Source organism: Hippoglossus hippoglossus, chromosome 20 (genome assembly GCF_009819705.1).
Source record: "Hippoglossus hippoglossus isolate fHipHip1 chromosome 20, fHipHip1.pri, whole genome shotgun sequence".
Classification (NCBI taxonomy): Eukaryota; Metazoa; Chordata; class Actinopteri; order Pleuronectiformes; family Pleuronectidae; genus Hippoglossus; species Hippoglossus hippoglossus.
This window is the reverse complement of record NC_047170.1, coordinates 15730222-15746732: the sequence shown is the minus strand read 5'-3', so window position 1 is coordinate 15746732 and position 16511 is coordinate 15730222. Positions and strand designations below refer to the sequence as shown.

General features: G+C 42.6%; 2 protein-coding genes across 2 annotated transcripts in view; both read right to left on the bottom strand.

The window, feature by feature from the left end:
• gli3 (GLI family zinc finger 3) overlaps positions 1 to 1594 on the bottom strand; it is a 93806-nt gene extending 92212 nt beyond the window's left edge. The window contains exon 1 of the mRNA XM_034572401.1: positions 1129 to 1594. The gene's annotated coding sequence lies outside the window, so the exon portion shown is untranslated. The remainder of the gene's footprint in view (positions 1 to 1128) is intronic.
• An 11826-nt stretch (positions 1595 to 13420) lies between these two features.
• On the bottom strand, positions 13421 to 15946 carry ccr9b (chemokine (C-C motif) receptor 9b). Its single transcript, XM_034572870.1, has 3 exons — positions 15898 to 15946; positions 15682 to 15743; positions 13421 to 14831 (listed from the first exon to the last, which is right to left on the bottom strand). Exons 2-3 carry the CDS (start codon positions 15736 to 15738, stop codon positions 13779 to 13781), a joined length of 1110 nt encoding a protein of 369 aa, XP_034428761.1. The 5' UTR covers positions 15739 to 15743; positions 15898 to 15946; the 3' UTR covers positions 13421 to 13778.
• Between the last annotated feature and the right edge of the window lie 565 nt (positions 15947 to 16511).

The following is a 16511-nucleotide window of genomic DNA, read 5'->3' as shown; positions in this document are numbered from 1 at the left end:
TTTCTTTAAAAATGTGAAGCAGATAAATTAAACAAGACTTAAAAAGGTAATGATGGATTTCCTGTTGCTGAGTGATTTGTTTTGAATCAGGTCAGGTTTTGCAGAAAGTGACACTTATTTCTGCAGAGGGGGGGGGAACAAATGTAAAAGCACAGGAGGCGTTGAGAATTATTTCACCTCAGTGGCAGAATATAATTTGACGAGCATCATTTAAAAATGTAATTAGATGTTGGGAGTGAATGTGGACATTTCTGCAGAGAAAACACTTCTTGGAATTTTTTTTTTAAAAAAGGCCTCAAGTTGACATTTAAGTTTTGTTATAGTCAAAAAACCTGTCAGGTAGAAATGTTGAAGCTGTTGAATTAATTATGTCTGAATGTCAAAGGTCAAGATGAGGGTCAGCCACAGACCAGGTTGCATTTAGAAAGAGAAAAAAAATGAAACTGCAGGATCATGCTTAAGTCTCCATCAACCCTTTTTTTTTCTGTGAGTCCAACAGAATAAACAGACTCGTTAACAGACACTGAAATATAACCACACGTGCACGCAGAACACGCACGCTCAAAACACGACCCCCACCCACTCCCACGCGCGTTTCTTTAGGGCAAAAGTCTAATAAAGTTTGAATCACGTCTGCAGGAGTTCATAAAGTTTCAGGTCGAAAACTCCCAGCACGTGTTTTGTTGTTTGTCTTACACAACATTTCAAATACCTAAACTACTTCTCCCACTCACTCAAACTCCAGGTTGTAGTTGTACGCAGCACATCTGTCTGCCGGACACTTGTTTAGTGTGTCACCCTCGGGTTTCTAACCACCGACACTCATTTCACACAGAATTAATCACATCCAGACGCAGCCTGAGCTACATTTTCTGTTTTTTTTGGGATCCTCACAACCGACGCTTTCAAACGTTGTTTTTAAAAAAAAAGAGAAAGAGGAAAAAAGCCTCAGTTTCATGGCAAAGCTCCTTCACTTTTAATCCACGTCTTTTTAAACTTGTATGAAATTCCATCGTTCTGAAATGTGAAACCTCCTCATGAGCCGCTTCCCCCAAAAACTTTTTACAAGCACACAAATTACGCACGACCCTGTTTGGTCTATTCCGCCTGTTTGGAGTCAGTACTTACTTCTTTCTGGGGGTGTAATTCTTTTTTTTTTTAAATCTTCTCAGAAAAAGAAGTGATTCGTCTTCTCCTCTTCTCTTCTTCCTCTTCCTCTTCTCCTCTTCTTCCTAAGTTGCAGATGTGCTTCTGGAGTTGCCTGTGGGACTTTTTCTTTTCTTCTCCTTCTTTCTGTTACGCTCCAACTCCAAAGCGGCGCAGCCAGAGTTTTTCCTCCTGCTCGTCTTTCTCCTCCTTCTCACAGTTTGCTGTGTTTGTCAACCGCCGCCGGACCAACACCATCAGCCCGCCGATGATATCCGCCGATAGCAGACCGCAGACGTGCGTAAAAACCCGACAGGAGCGTGAGAGAAGCGCATGGAGAGTTTGTTATTACATTTGGAGCGCTTTTTTTTTTTTTCCCGAGGAGAAGAGAGGGAGAGGGCGAAGTGTGGATCTCCAGCTGCTCCTTCCCTCGCTTGACTCCTCCCTTCGGATTGCTCCCTCCTTTACTCGCTGCCTCCCTCCTTTTTAAAAAAAAAATTTGGTGGACCCCCCCCCCACATTTCTTTCTTTCTTTTCTTTTCTTTTCTTTTCTTCCTTTCTTTCATGAACTTAGCATTTTTTTTTAAACTTTGCATCCTGAGAAGCAGAATATTATAACTTTGCCGAGCACAAACAAACATTAAACTCCGATCATGCAGCTTTGTTTTACTCATTTGGCTTCTTAGCACAAAAAGAAGACGTATGTTTTATTGCATTTTTGGGGAATGACATAATAGAAACAGTTTTTTTTTTACAGATAAAGAAAGATTTTTTTAATGGCTGAGATGTTTTCTTGTTTGTTTGTGCCAGGTAACCTCATTGTACAGTGACACCACTTAATGATGTATGACATAAACCTGCATAGATCCAGTGTAACATTATCCAGAAATGCCATTTTTCACTTTAAAAAGTTTTTCAAACTATGTTTTACTGTGTCCATTTACACAAATCCCCAAATATCAAAGTAATGCAACATATTGGCACTTTAAATTTCACCCTGCACAATTCAGCTAAAAAGATTTCCACCAAAACTTGTGCTCTTAATCCTGATTAAATCACTAAAATAAAAAATCACATGGATGAATTTGCTTAGGACGTGTTTTGTGATATCAAACATTAGCATGTTTAGTTTTTGAACTACTTTTATCCAGGTAACTCACTCACACCATTTCTCAATAATCATTAAAATAATCACCTTCAAACAAAAACATTTAGATTCTACGGCAGTTTGACTCACGTATCGGGAATGTGTCAATTTCTGGCAGCTAAACTCGTCTCCCGGCCTCGGCCATAAAGCTGCATTCAAGCCAGAGGAGAGCCTTCCTGTAGGGTTAGGTGTAATCAATATACATAATCAATATACAGGGAAATGATGTGGTAAGGAGAGGTCTTTAGGGTGCCGCTCCAATCAATGAGGAGGTGGGAGTTTGGAGAGGGAAAATCACCGGCTAATCACTTAACTAGGATTTAAATGAGTGTGTGTGGCCGAGAGGTCAAGTCCACGAAGCCACAGTTAGTGGGTTTACCCTGAGAGTCACACACAGAGGATCAGAAACTGTGGGAAATAAAACACACGTGTGATTTAAAGGATTTTATTGTGTTTTAAAACCACTTTTCCTCTTTATTCTGCCAATTAAGTTCCGACTGAGTAATTACTGCCTCAATCAATCAGAGGCTGAGATCTTCTGTCACAACTGTCAACATCTTTGTCATCAATAAAACCCCCAAATGTTCAGATCCGATTTTGTCAGAACATGAAGATTGATTTTGCAAGTTGACTCAGCCACAAAGTCTCAAAGCAGACCTTCGTATTCTTTGCATTTTGCTACTTGCTGCCCACAAAGTGTCACCGTGTAAGTTGATATTTGATTCTAAATGAAAATACGGACATTGAAAACAAGGTGAACGCGGAAATGCTACAAATGCGCAGTGACAGAAAAATAAGCCGTGATATAAATCAGTGTCAATACAATGAAAATGCTTGTGTCTGTGACGACAGGAAGTCGGGGCCGAGAGAGAGAGACAATCAAAGATGCTCTGTAAGACACGACTAATTCTCCTGTCAGTTTGTCAGGCGGTACTCATCTGGCCCGGACTACACAGAGATAAAGTCCTTGTTATGAATCTCTCAAAGAGAATCCGAGGAACGTGGAGGAGGTGGGGGGAATGGCGGGCGGATGGGTGTGTAGGTGGGGGGGGGGGGGGGGGGGGGGGGAACAAGAGGGTAAAGGGGGTGGGGGGTGGGGTGAGGCGGCGGGGTGGGGGGGGGGCGCACATGGGCATCAGTAGGGTTAGCGGCTCCCGAAAGTATTTCATCAAAGAGGGCCAGGATCCCAGGGATTGAGATTCCGCCTGGAGGCAAGTAACCAATGGTCTCCCAAGAACATATTCCAAAGTAGGACTCACAGAGCCAAAGCACACATCAAAAGCACCTCTGTAGCCAAAGCGATTCTGGAGGAGAAAGAAAGGGGTTCGGGTCCCTTCTTGGCCCCCTTTGAGCCCCTGATCTCACCCCAATTAAGAAGGAACTACTGTTTGTTGCAGACCCTGAGATCTACAGACAGGGAGGTGCACTCACTACGGTAGACAACCTCGCAGACGCACAATCGCACACATTCACACGCTCAAGTACATCGCCACTTTTCCTCGCGGCACCATGTCGAGTGTTGAAGGAAACGCTGAGGATCAACATCTGGGGCCTGGCTGTGTGCTTATTTTTCAAATAATGGCCGAGCGGCGGAGCGTGTTCCCAGTCTTCAGCCGTGATCTCACTGAAATGATGTGTCGTGCTCAGTGTGTCCACGTATGTTACACGAGTAACAGTAAATCAATATTTGGCAGAATGTTGTGTAGGCATTTGGATTTTTGCCTTTAATGCGTCGCTGCTGGACAGATGTCACATGTGAAATGGATACGGCAGAACGAGCATATTATATCCACACAGATGTGGCCGCTGAAAACGGGATGACAGACGATCCTGTGGGTTTCGCAGCAGAGAGGCAGCAGCGTGGAAACAGCAGCGTAAAGAAAATACTCTATTACAAGTGGAAGTCCTGCATTCAAGTACCAAAAGTAATAGTAATACTGCAAAATTCATCTGGGAGTGTGTTTTGTTTATTATATATAAACAATATTGGATAACTATTGTGCGCATGTGTCATATTGATGCTGTTAAAGTGGAGAGCAATTGGGATTTTTATTCATATACAGTTTGGTTTATTCCACAAAAATCATTAAGTGTATTAGAGTTGTGATGAAGAAGGAGCAGATAACATATAATGGAAAATACAGTGCAATACTTGAGTAAATGCACTTTATTTGCACATTATATTTAAGACCACATGTTTTTAAATATTACATCTCATCTCCATGTTTCTAATCTGCGCTGAGCGACTGTCTTGCTTTAAGAAATCCAACGTTTTGATGGTTTAATTTGCTCTAAATCTACAACAATACATATTTTCTCATCTGGAACGAGTTTTCTCCCAAAGACAGAGATTCTCTTTGAAAAGTGAGGACAGTGTCCTGCATGTGGGTTGTTCAGAGCAGCATCAAGGAGGATGGGGCATCTGGTGGCCTCGTGGTTCAGACGCTCCTCAACTGCAATGCTGGAGGTTTTTTTGACGTCAGTCCGGGTCCTTTGTTCTCGTCCTGTAGGTCTTCTCTCGCTCCACATGTTTCCTGTCTGTCTCATTCGCACACTTAGAAAAAGGGCGAAACAAACAGTAGAGGACTGACAAGGACACTTTTCTCTGGATTCTGGGAGGACCACCGGCAAGATCCCATCCACCACCACTGTACCAGAGGGGTTGGAGTTACGTGAGAGGAAAGTAACCGAGTACATTTCAACTACTGCACTCAAGGTCAGATTTGAGTATTGCCACTTCACGTTACTTTATACTTGAAATCAAGAGGAATCTGTACTAAACTGGACTTCGGGTTCTTTTCACTTTTACTCCACCAGCAGCAAATATCTGAATTCTCTACTCCACTACATATTTAACATGTATTACATATTATTGTTGTTTTTGTATTGTTTTAAAAGTGATCCATAATAAAAGGGGGAGGTGACATTGGACCCCGCCTCCTTCAACGAGAGCAAAGTGCACAGAAGGAAACACGGAAGAGATTTGATTAGGGAATCGATTACACTCTGCTTTTTTTTAGAACTTAAAGTATTTTTAAAAGCAAGTATTTTACTTACTTTCACTCAAGTTGATGCAGTTTTATCTGTGAATATTCTCAGTCATCCAGGTCATGGTGTCTTCGGAAGTTGTGATGGAGTATTTTAAATGGCAGCATGGCCACTGAGATTACTGGTTACTGGTGGGAGGGGAAAAATTGGAAAAGTTTTTTTTCCCCCATTTGATTTGACCTTTTAAGCTGTAAAGAAAAAATGGGAAATCAATAAACAATACGAATATTTTTAACAATCATTTCATGATCAATCACAGCTTTTTATTTTCAAGGTCACAAGATGGCTGTTGTAACAATTCATTCACTGATGGGGCCGGCCTTGGCTTTGGCGGTAGAGCGGCAACATCCACCAACTCATCAGTCACTGGTTCGATCCCCGGCTCCTTTGGTTCACATTGTCAATGGGCAGGATACCGAATCCCAAATTGCCCCATAATGGCTGTGCCGAGAATGTATGAATGGTATTTAATGTGTGTGTGTGTGTGTGTGTGTGTGAAAGGGTGAAAGGGTGAATGCAACCTAACCCTTCAATAAGTCTGGAGACATGCTATATAAATACTGTACATTTAACTTTTACCATCTTGGACGTCCTTGTGTTGTAATCACTAACCTGGGAAAAGAAGTGTTAAGAAGAACAATCCCGTGTTTTTTTCCAATAATCCAACGGGTTTTAAATGATTTATCGAGCTCGAGAGTTGGTTTCATCCCATAAAGAAACACTTGATCCTTCAACATATCTGAAAAATTCAAAATCTCCAAATTTGGAGATACATTGTTTTCACGGTTCAGCCAAAATATGCTCCTGTATTAATAAAAACATCAGAGCAGGGAACGCTGATACTTTCTGTTTCCCTCCTGCACCGTCAAGGCCCTGAAGAGTTTACCCAGAGTGTTTGCTTGACCTCTGTCTGTAACCACGAGTGTGACCTGACACTGGGGCCTGTGATCTGGCTCCAAAACAAACTGAACCACAGAGCGTCTGTGACCTCTGCTCCTCTGTGAGGTGAGAACCAGAGGGTTATCCATCCTGAACCTGAGTTCAAAGTCTCCTTCTGCCTCCTTTTCCCTTTTCTGTTTCCTTAACACACGCTGCACCTGCATGTGCACACTACGAGCCACCGAACACACAGCTCCCCTCCTCTCCCGCCAACATTCCTCCTCCTCCCCCCGCCGGAGGTATCGAGTGGCTTGAGTGGGCCATTAGTGTGAATGACTGATAAGACTCTCAGCCCCCAATAATCGGGCACAGAAGAGGGATATTTGCAGTTATTTTGAATCCGTCAGAAATAATAAAACGCAAAACTATATCCACTTGGGCTATTTAAGCAATTTCCCCGTGATAACATCCCGTGGGGATTTCATGTGGATTCCAAATGACGACATAATAAAACCACGACGCCTGCACCCCCTTATCAGGCTGGATTAAAAGGGAATAATGAAACAGAGAGGGTTTGGAGCCTTGTGTGGCATGAATATGATTATCTAATGGACTCCAATGGAAAGGCATGTTAATTCCACTTTAACGCGAGACCTTTCCCAGACTATCTGCTGCCCCTGGCTCCTCCTAAGACGCCCTCCTTCCCTCGTCTCTCTGCCTCTTTCTCCCCGTCCTTTAAGTTTAAATAATCAGTCTTCTGTTTTTTTCCTCCACACAAGTCATTATGCCCGCCGTCTATATCTCTGTGTATGAACGTGAGCATGGGAGAGTGATAAACCCACCCTCCCCCCCACTCCCATTTTCCTCTCCCGCTATGATTGGAGTGTGTTGGCCTCTTAACTTTCACTCAAGGCAATTATCAATATTCAGATTTTGGTCTTTTCTCCTTGCACGGAGATCATTGTTGCAGGAAGAATGTGGGTCACTTTCACGCAAACTCAAATCAAACTTTCTGAGTACGCGGTTGGAATCACATTACATGGTCTGACACTGGACTTACCCGTGCTTTACTTATTGTAGACTGCATCACTGTGTGTCGGCTCAAAACGTATGCAGCCAATTTTCCAGTGTTAATATGGATTTAAATATTTATTCATGCTACAAGGCTCATTTCTAATCGGGAGTTTTAGCACAAAATTTACCATCGTCGATATATAATATATGTTTTTATATTGTTGTGATGTCTGGGCCAAATGAACAGGGATTCATTTTTCTCCTTTTACAAATGTGCATGTTAAAGGATAAAGCAGCTGCTCTTTGTTTCAAAGGCAAACAAACCATCCAACATAAAGATTTCAGTCATGCACCGGCTTTGCTGTCGAGACTCACAGAAGACACTGATCAGTTGTTGTGGTATCGATGTCGACTGATTAAAAGTGCGTTTGTCTTCTTTGGAATCGACGAGAAAAAAGTCCCAGACCACTTCAAGCTCATCAGTCTAGGGGGGTTGTAGGGGGGGGGGGGTCATCATTAGACCCATTTGGAGCAATAAGACTCCTTGAGCCACGTATTCAAGTCCATTCTCATCCGAGCAGTATTGTGGATCAGCGCTCACATCCTGAGAGCAGACTGAGCTCCCACAGGACACAGTTAAAAAAAAAAAAAGCATCAATATTTCATCAAACTACTCTCTCTTTCTGGTCCAGATCAAAGCCTCGACTCCCACAGTCCTACAGGTAGAGAGGACTCTTTTGTTTTTTGCTCCTCAGGTAGAGCAGCAGTCGGGCAGCGTTCGCTTTTGGAAAGCCTTGCAACGCTCAGCCCATCCATCTCGCAGCTTTACTGCCGCGGCTTGTTGGAGGAGGAGGTAAAAAGGTGAAGAGTAGAGACCGTGAGGGTGAAAACATGTTCCAGAGATGTCCAGAGATTGAACTTCTTGGCCTCGCAGTGCTGTGTTATTTCCTCCCCCCCCCCCCCCCCCCCCCCCCCCCCCCACTGGTTGGCCCAGAGTGAAACGAAAGGTGGAATCATTTGTCTTTGGAGGAAATAGTGTTGCTTACTTCCTCGTTCCTTGTCATCAGCAGCAGCAGCAGCAGCAGAAGCATCTTCTCTTTTTCAGCAGGAGTCATTTGAAGATTCTGTCATGCCAAAGGTCAGCAGAGTTATAGCCTACATCTCTAATAGGCCTAGTTCCTTTTACATAATTTAAATAATTACAGGGATGTTTTTATTTACATTTGTTTAGTTTTTTAGCAGCATTACACAAAAACTAGAGGACGGATTAGGATGAAACTTGGTCGGGGTCAAGAAAGAACTCATTCAACGGAGATCGGCCGTTATTTGATATAGACGACAAAATCAGGCACATTTATGAAACTGATATCTGTGAATGTGTGCAATTTGACTGAATTCAAGGGGACTGCTGGGCCTTGGTGGAGGTTTGTGCTTTACTGAGTGACTTTTTATGCCCTCGTGCATGTAGCTGTACAACTATATCAATTAGAAAACAAGGAGATTCCATAAACAAGAATTCCTACTGTTCACGGTGGAGGCCAATCCACCTACCGTGGGGATTTCTTATCAAATTAGTCTGCAACCGTATGCAAACCTTCATGTTAATACTCATCAGGCAAAAATAAAAATCATACACACCAATGCAGGACCTTTGTGTTACAGCTTTTTGACATTGAGGCAACAACCTCATGTAACATCAGTTCATGAAAATTAAAATATTTAATTAGAGGATAAACCCTTTGAGATGCACCTCCTCATTTTCAAGGGGGTCTTCAAATACAAATAAACTGGAAGTTAGCAAGCAGCTAAAAAAAACAGACAAACAAACAGAATTAAATACATGAATAATAACGAGAAGAAATGAAACAATCTCGCGACAAGATCATTTTACGAGGCCTGATATTAAAATTAGTGTGATCGCTCATATTTGTACTATTCCTCCGAAGGCCCACATTCATATATGACATCAAACTTGTGATTGTCAGAGTGATCACCCAGAAAAATAAAGGCAATACTATATTTTATTAATCCTATATTTTTGCTATAATTTCCTACGAAATAACTTAATTGTTAGGAAGGTTCCTTAGAAATAAAACTCTGTAATTGGCACCAAATTACAGTGTTTTCTTTACTGATATTATAACAAACTTGAATGAATATTACAAAATGTCCACAGACAAACAGAGATTCCAGATACAGTAGATGACACGTGTAATAATTTTAACTAAATGTGTAAAGCATGTGATCCCATTTGTCCGTGTGCATTGATTGTGTCCTCACAAACACGCCTCCTCTTTTAATGCACCTCGATGTGCTCAGTGTGTCCGTGCGTGGCTTTGTATTTGTTATCACACGTGTGTTAATGTGTTTCCTCCTCCCTCTACATCATCCATGTTTTTTTCCTTTTTGTGTCTGTCCCCGAACACACCTCTCCTTCCTCTCATCATCAGCGTCGATCTGCGGCTGTCACTCGCAGCCGGACAGTGACTAACGACGTTCCCAGTCAGTCAAACACTTATCACCACACAGGTAACACACAGGCCTGGAAATGACTGACATGAAATGGAAACGTCTCTCATTCTGTGGGCCCCGCTGAAGCTGAAGTGAAATATTAGCTGTGGGAGCGATGGCGGGTGATAAGCAGCTCCCGGTTTGGCCTGGAATTGTGGAGGTCCAAGTTCTATTACATTTCTTTTTTACACCACGGAGCTGAATGAAGATCCTGTTTGCCTGGATAACAGATATGTTCCCTTTTCATTGGGTTCGTTGCACATTATTTGACCCGTTCCTTCCCAATGTGCCTCAGATTTACCGACGCAGGCCCAAACTTTCACGACGGGCTTTTTGTGACTTGTGAAGGTAGAAAGTGGAGCTCGAAGCCAGTGGGCCGTCGTCCCTGTGGTCCACAGAACAGGACCAGAGGACGGCTGGGAGCAGCTCCTTCAGTATCAATGGGTCACATATGCTCATTCTTTCTCTCCTATTACTCACAGTACATCCTCCTTTCACACGTCTCCTTCACACACACACACACACACACTATTCCCCCCTGTGCACAAAGATGGATGGGATGCTCCCAAACCACAGGTGCTGCTCTACTTGTGAGTCTTTTGCATTCTTCACAACACACTTCAGTTCTTCTTCTTCTTCTTCTTCTTTGCGTTTTACCGTCCTTCCCCGGTGGTGATTGGCCCCGGTGCCTCAGAGCTGTGGGATAATGAGGAACGTGGAGTTTTAGTCCTGCAGTACACAATCAATCTGCCTGTCTATTAGCAGCTCTTTGGGAATGAGAGGACAAGCCTCATGAACTTGACACTGAGGGTATGACCATGCATCTCCTCCAAACTGACACTAGATGGCGCTAGATTCACTTCTTACACGTGTGTTTGCTGAAACCAAAAATCACAGATCTACTCTGCTGAGCGAGGTGCGCCACCTTGTGGTTGAAATGACTAGTAGCGAGGATAACCCTTACTACAGGGATGGTGGAGGAAGTTCTTAAACATTTTACTGATGTATAAATACAAATAAATAGACTAAATATTTTAAGGTAAAAGTAAACGAACCACATTAACTTTTCTACTTGTAGTACTTGTTTGTAAATATACTTAAAGTATTAAGTGCCAAGTGTTGCCTATTACCTTATTTGGACAAACTGAAATGATGATGTGATTGTGATTGAACTAATCTAAACTAAGATCCACACAAAAGTACTTTCCTTTTTTAATACCCCATTAAAGCTTGATCTAATAAAGGTTTTGCCAAATCACACAAGTATGAAGCTTTTTGCTGCAGTTTTGGATTTTCAGTTTCTCTACCTGCCTGTATATTTGTCTGTTTATTTAATAAACCATTTTTTCTCTTTGCTGCTAAGTCCGTCACCTGCACTTGGGTCCTGCCTAAATTAAATATGAACAAAATTGGGAATTAAAAAGTGATGGCAGAAGAAAAAAGGTTGGAAACAACTCATATAAAAACAATACTTTATGGCCTTTTCACCCCCGTCCATGTGTTTGTTTGTTTGTAAGCAAGATGACGCAAAAAATTACTGGACAGCTTTCAGTAGGAGTGAGGGAAGAGCAAATAACATTTTGGTGTGGATCCAGGGAATAAGTCATGCAGAAATATTAAGGGGCTGATATCTCTGAGTGCAATGTGGTGCAGCTCGATTGAAACTAAGAGAAGTGTTGGACCTGTAGATTAGAACGATAGCAGCTCAGAATCAAATCAAAACCTGAGAGTTCTTTCAGAGAACACTGACGCTGTGCTGAGTAATATCGGCATCTGTGCTCTGCAGTTCAGCCAAATGCAAGAGATCTGCCCAGGTCCCTGAAGATCCCCAGCGAGGTCTCGGCTCTGCGTGTTGTTATTGCCTTGACTGATGGTTTCCTGTCGTGAGAGAGAAAGAGTCATGTACAAACCGAAGAACGTATCTGTGGTCTCACCTGAACTCAGCAGGTCGGCTGTGAACGTCTGGGGCCGACCTCAGTGACCACAATCACACACTCCACTTTTGTTTGTTACAGTTCGAGACCATAACCAATGAATACTTTATGATGTTTCTCTCTTTTTCATGCTCCATCAATCTTTCATCTCTGTACGTCAATAGGCTTATGGTAACAATAGACAGAGGGTTAAGATGTTTTAATCCCCAACTCTCCAAAAATCGAATGAGCAAACAACCATACTGTCAAATACGTGTCCCTTGATCTGTTCATTTGATAGTGGTGGAGGAAGTCTTCAACTACTTGACTCTAATAGATAAATAGACAAATGTGCTCAAGTAAAAGTACCACATCGTTTCTACTTGAGCAAAAGTAACTATATTGCTTTTGAATATACTTAAAGTATTAAAAGTAAAAGTACTTGCTGGGTGTATCCTATTCCCTACCCTGTTTCTTTCGGTGTGCTTTGCTTTGCAGGATCTAATGTCACCTGCGTGCTCTGATTGACAGGTACCACTTCTCCTCTGGTTATTGATTACTTTAAAAACATGCAAAAAACTATATCAACATGTGAAACATATTATAAAAATGTAATGGAGTAGAAAGTATTTGCTGATGTATTAAGTGGATTGAAAGTAACTGGAAATAAATCTACTTAAGTAAAGTACAGATACATGGAATATGTACTTAAGTACTGTGATCAAGTAAATATACTTATACATCCCATCATATCTATTTGGAAATATGCAGTGCTTCATGTGTTTGTCTTGTTTCATGAAGATAACACAAATGGTTCAAAGCCATGGTTCCAATCTCACAACTCAGTTATATTCTGAGCAAAGCTGTGGATCTGAACAGACTTTGAAACAGGGGCACTTGTCTGTCTGCCACCTGTCGCTGTGGGAAACTTCTTTCATGCCAGTTTGAACGGACACCAGTTGGCATCCTCTGTGAAAGTGCTAAGTCATAAGCGAACTCAGATAAGGTTCAACAGTTAAGAACGTCAGCACAGACAAGGGCACAGACAATGGCACAGACTGTCATCAGGAGGACATCCAGTCATACCGAAAAAACATTGTGGATCAGACGAGCCGCATTCACAAAGCGTGTGTCCCACCACAGACGATACGTTACACCAGTGAAACACGTACAAGTACTTTCCCATGTGTAGTGTGCACAAACGTCAAATGCTGATCTCATCATTGATACCTACTACTCCAGTAAAAGCATTAATCTATAATCTCCATAATCTGAAAGTGTCCTGCCTTCAAATCCATGCTTATGTGAAAGTATGTATTTATACTTAAAGTACGAAAAGTACTGCTGCATCAATGTGTACACTGCATTTCACTGTAGATGTTAAAGATTGAGCTCATTTGACCTACTTTATAAACTGTTTTGATTCAGACTACAGCAAATCACAGTATACTACAAAATTAAAAAAGGGACAGTTCATCCTTCAGTTTATCACAAACATTGACAGTGTCATCTGAAAAGCAAATAAAGCTGTCTGACAAATGTAGTGGAGTCAAAAGTAGAGTATTTACCTCTGAGATGTAGTTGAGTAGAAGTAGAAAGTTGCATAAATGCCCGTACTAATGTAAAGTACCTCTTATGTGTACTTGAGTTGAGTATTTGAGTAAATGTACTGAGCTACTGTGCACCACTGGTACTTGAATCCACTCTGGCACATACTTGATGCGTGTTTTTGTGCTGTGGATGGAAGAAAACTGCAACTTGATTTAGATTTCTCAGATTTTTTATTATTTTGTTCATGAAAATCAAGTAAAATACATCTGTTTTTTAATTCAGTTACAGCCGCACACAACCAACACATGATGGAATTAATGCAAAGACACAAACACTCACAAAACAAATGCAAAAAGAAAAACAGTATTTACACTAATGTACAGTTTATACAATTATTAAAGCACTGGTGACTGTGAGAATATGAAAGTAATGAACATAAACTCTTATTTGCTTTCAGAGACGAACGTTGTGTTGTTGCTCTGGCGGCAGGTAATGCATGCTGGGAAAACTTAACCATGTCAGAACTGTAGGCTCGAGTGTCTACAATGGGACTGGAGGAGAATGTGAGTTTATATGGACAGGGCAGGGGTAGTCTCAGTGTCGGACATGACAGAGGGACGTTTGGGAACTGCGTTCGCTTTGCTCAACCCTCCTGTTCTCAGACCACCGGCACACGTCTTCACAATCCTCAGGAGGTCTTGTCTGAAGCGGACTCCAACGAAGACGTACAGGAAAGGGTTGAGGCAGGCGTGAGTAAAGGCCAGGCTCTTGACGACTTGCCCTGCCACGTCTAAACGAATTTGCATTTCGCATTTGTCAGTGGCATTAGCTGCCTGCGTGGCCTCCACTATGAGCAGGCTGTTGTACGGCAGCTGGGAGAGGATGAACACAAGCACCACAACAAAGATGACGCGCAGGGCCTTGTGCTTCTCGAAGCTCTTGGCCTGCAGAAGCGTGCGTATGATGACAGAGTAACAGAAGAGCATCACGAGAAGAGGGAGGCAGAAGCCCATGCAGATCTGCAGGGACAGCACCAGGATCTTAGTCCGGTTGTTTGTGTTGTTCCAGTAGATTTGAGTGCATAAGTACATGCCGCCTGGGTCCGGCTTCACCCCGGCAGATATGAACTCAGGGAGGGCCAGGAGAGCGGAGACGAACCAGACAGCCAAGCAGGTGAGTTTACTGTAGAAGAGCCTCTTTTTCTTCAGGTTCTGGGCCTTGGTGACCTGCACGATAGCAATGTAGCGGTCCACGCTGATGCAGGTGAGCAGGAACATGCTGCTGAAGAAGTTGATCTTGTAGACGCTGGACACCAGTTTGCACAAACTGACGTGAAACTCCCAGCCCTTGACGGCGTCGACGGCCCAGAAGGGCAGCATGCACAGGAAGAAGAGATCGGCCACAGCCAGGTTCAGCAGGTACACGTCGGTCATGGTTTTCAGACGGTTGCGCACGGTGGAGTAGATCCACACGACCATCAGGTTACCCACGGCACCGAGGATGAAGATGATCCAGAAGAGAGGTGGTTCGTACCGGCCACGAAACTCCCGGGCCCACCCTCTGTCGCACATGCCTGAGGCTTCAGTCGGCCCCGTATCATAGTCTGGGTAGGCAGAGGTGCCCTACATAAAAAAAATAAAAAGTTCAATGAAATAATATTATTGGTGGTTTTAAAAGGGGGGTTGCGTGCATTTTCATTTCCTGTCAGACAAAGTCTGCTGCGTTCAGGGCTTCATAGCAGGCTTCTAGTGGGAGCGACTGCCGTCAGTGACGTACATGCTAACCAGAGTGTGCGAAAGAAACGGCAGTCAGATGCAGGTGTTGTGTCTGTGCAGGAGAAACCACACTACTGCACAACTTCCTGCTGCTATCCAAGCCTGAGGGGGGCGGGGGGGGTTAAACCATCCAGAGGGGCTCCAGAGAGGGCCCCCCCCCCCGCTAAGCACAACTCAGCAGTGCCCCAGATGCATGAGGTTTAGATGTAGAGCAGAGATAAAGAGCGAGGTGTGAAGCTTGTGTTTTCACAAGCAGTGGAAAAGTGTTGCATTTGAATATACGATAGATGTCTGGGTCCGATAAATCTACTGCAGCTGGATTGTGAAGTGCATCATTTTACACAGTTTTAGTAAAAAATTTACAACAAATAGAGGACAAACATTTTTTAAATACATATAAGTGATTTGGTATTCTGTTCTAACTCAATAATTTCTCTTGTGGTACGTCAAATAATTATCTCAACAATTACATATATTATAAGGTTAGATATATAATTATTATCTGGCTATGTCAACTATTTTATTTACTATAACTTTTAATATTTTCAAAGAAATTGAATCGACCAAACGTTTTATCGTGATATTTTTCAGTGGATGTTTTGTCCGTATGTTGTTTTTTCTTTTTTTAATCGCTCTGAACCAAATTGCCTTATAATTAATCAAGTTGTATTGTATTGTATTGAAAAGTCAAACTTACAGTTTCAGTGTAATAATCAGTGACCGTGGTCATAAGAGTCGTCAATGGCTCATCCATCTTATCTGGAAAGAATCAGAGGATGTTAACGAAACACAAACACGTCAAAACCTTTCAAAATGTTTTTAAATGATTAATTATTCATAAAAGCAACATATGGCAAAAAAAAAGCTTAATGGTTAAAATGCAGTTTTGTGGCGGTGCAAAAAAATCTCTTACCGTCTCAGTGATAAAATGAAGTTACTTTGCCGCTTCTATGTTCTGTGTGACTTCATCTTCACTTACTTATATGGTTTCCCTTCCACCGCAGGTCACGTGTGATACTATCTCTGAAGAAAAGAACCACTCACAACCCCCGGTGCTGCACATTTCTTTCTCCAGATACACTACAGCTCGATGAGCATCCACACTGGAAGACGATGTGTTTCAAAGCCTTTGAACAGTGACAGCAGCTAGTTTCACACGGGAGCCATGCCTTTTTAAATGTTGCCCTCTGAACCATGGCCATCAGCTTTGTGCCAAAACAATACTCCCTGACTCCACAGTCGATTGAGTTTCAAGTCGGAGCCCATTTTAGACACAGTGTTGTGTACACAGGTGGAGCACTTTAACACCACAGGCGAGTGACGCCTGAAACTGAAAACCAGGTATGACTAAAGCCCAAAGCTGGAGGAGGTAGCTGATGCTGAGATGTCGTAAGCCTCAGTGTTTGGAAGCAGTAAATCACTGTCAGAAGCTGCAGGCTGTGTGGCCTGTGATCTCCAACCTCCTAATGAATCAATGTGGAAAAGTCTTTTAGTGAAGCTCCCGGTTTTCAGGGACATTTAAATATA

Coding starts and splice junctions, on each gene's coding strand:
- ccr9b (XM_034572870.1), bottom strand. CDS start 15,738: ATGGATGAGCCATTGACGACTCTTATGACCACGGTCACTGATTATTAC. Junction 14,832..15,681: donor CTGATTATTACACTGAAACT/GTAAGTTTGACT, acceptor TTTTTTATGTAG/GGCACCTCTGCCTACCCAGA.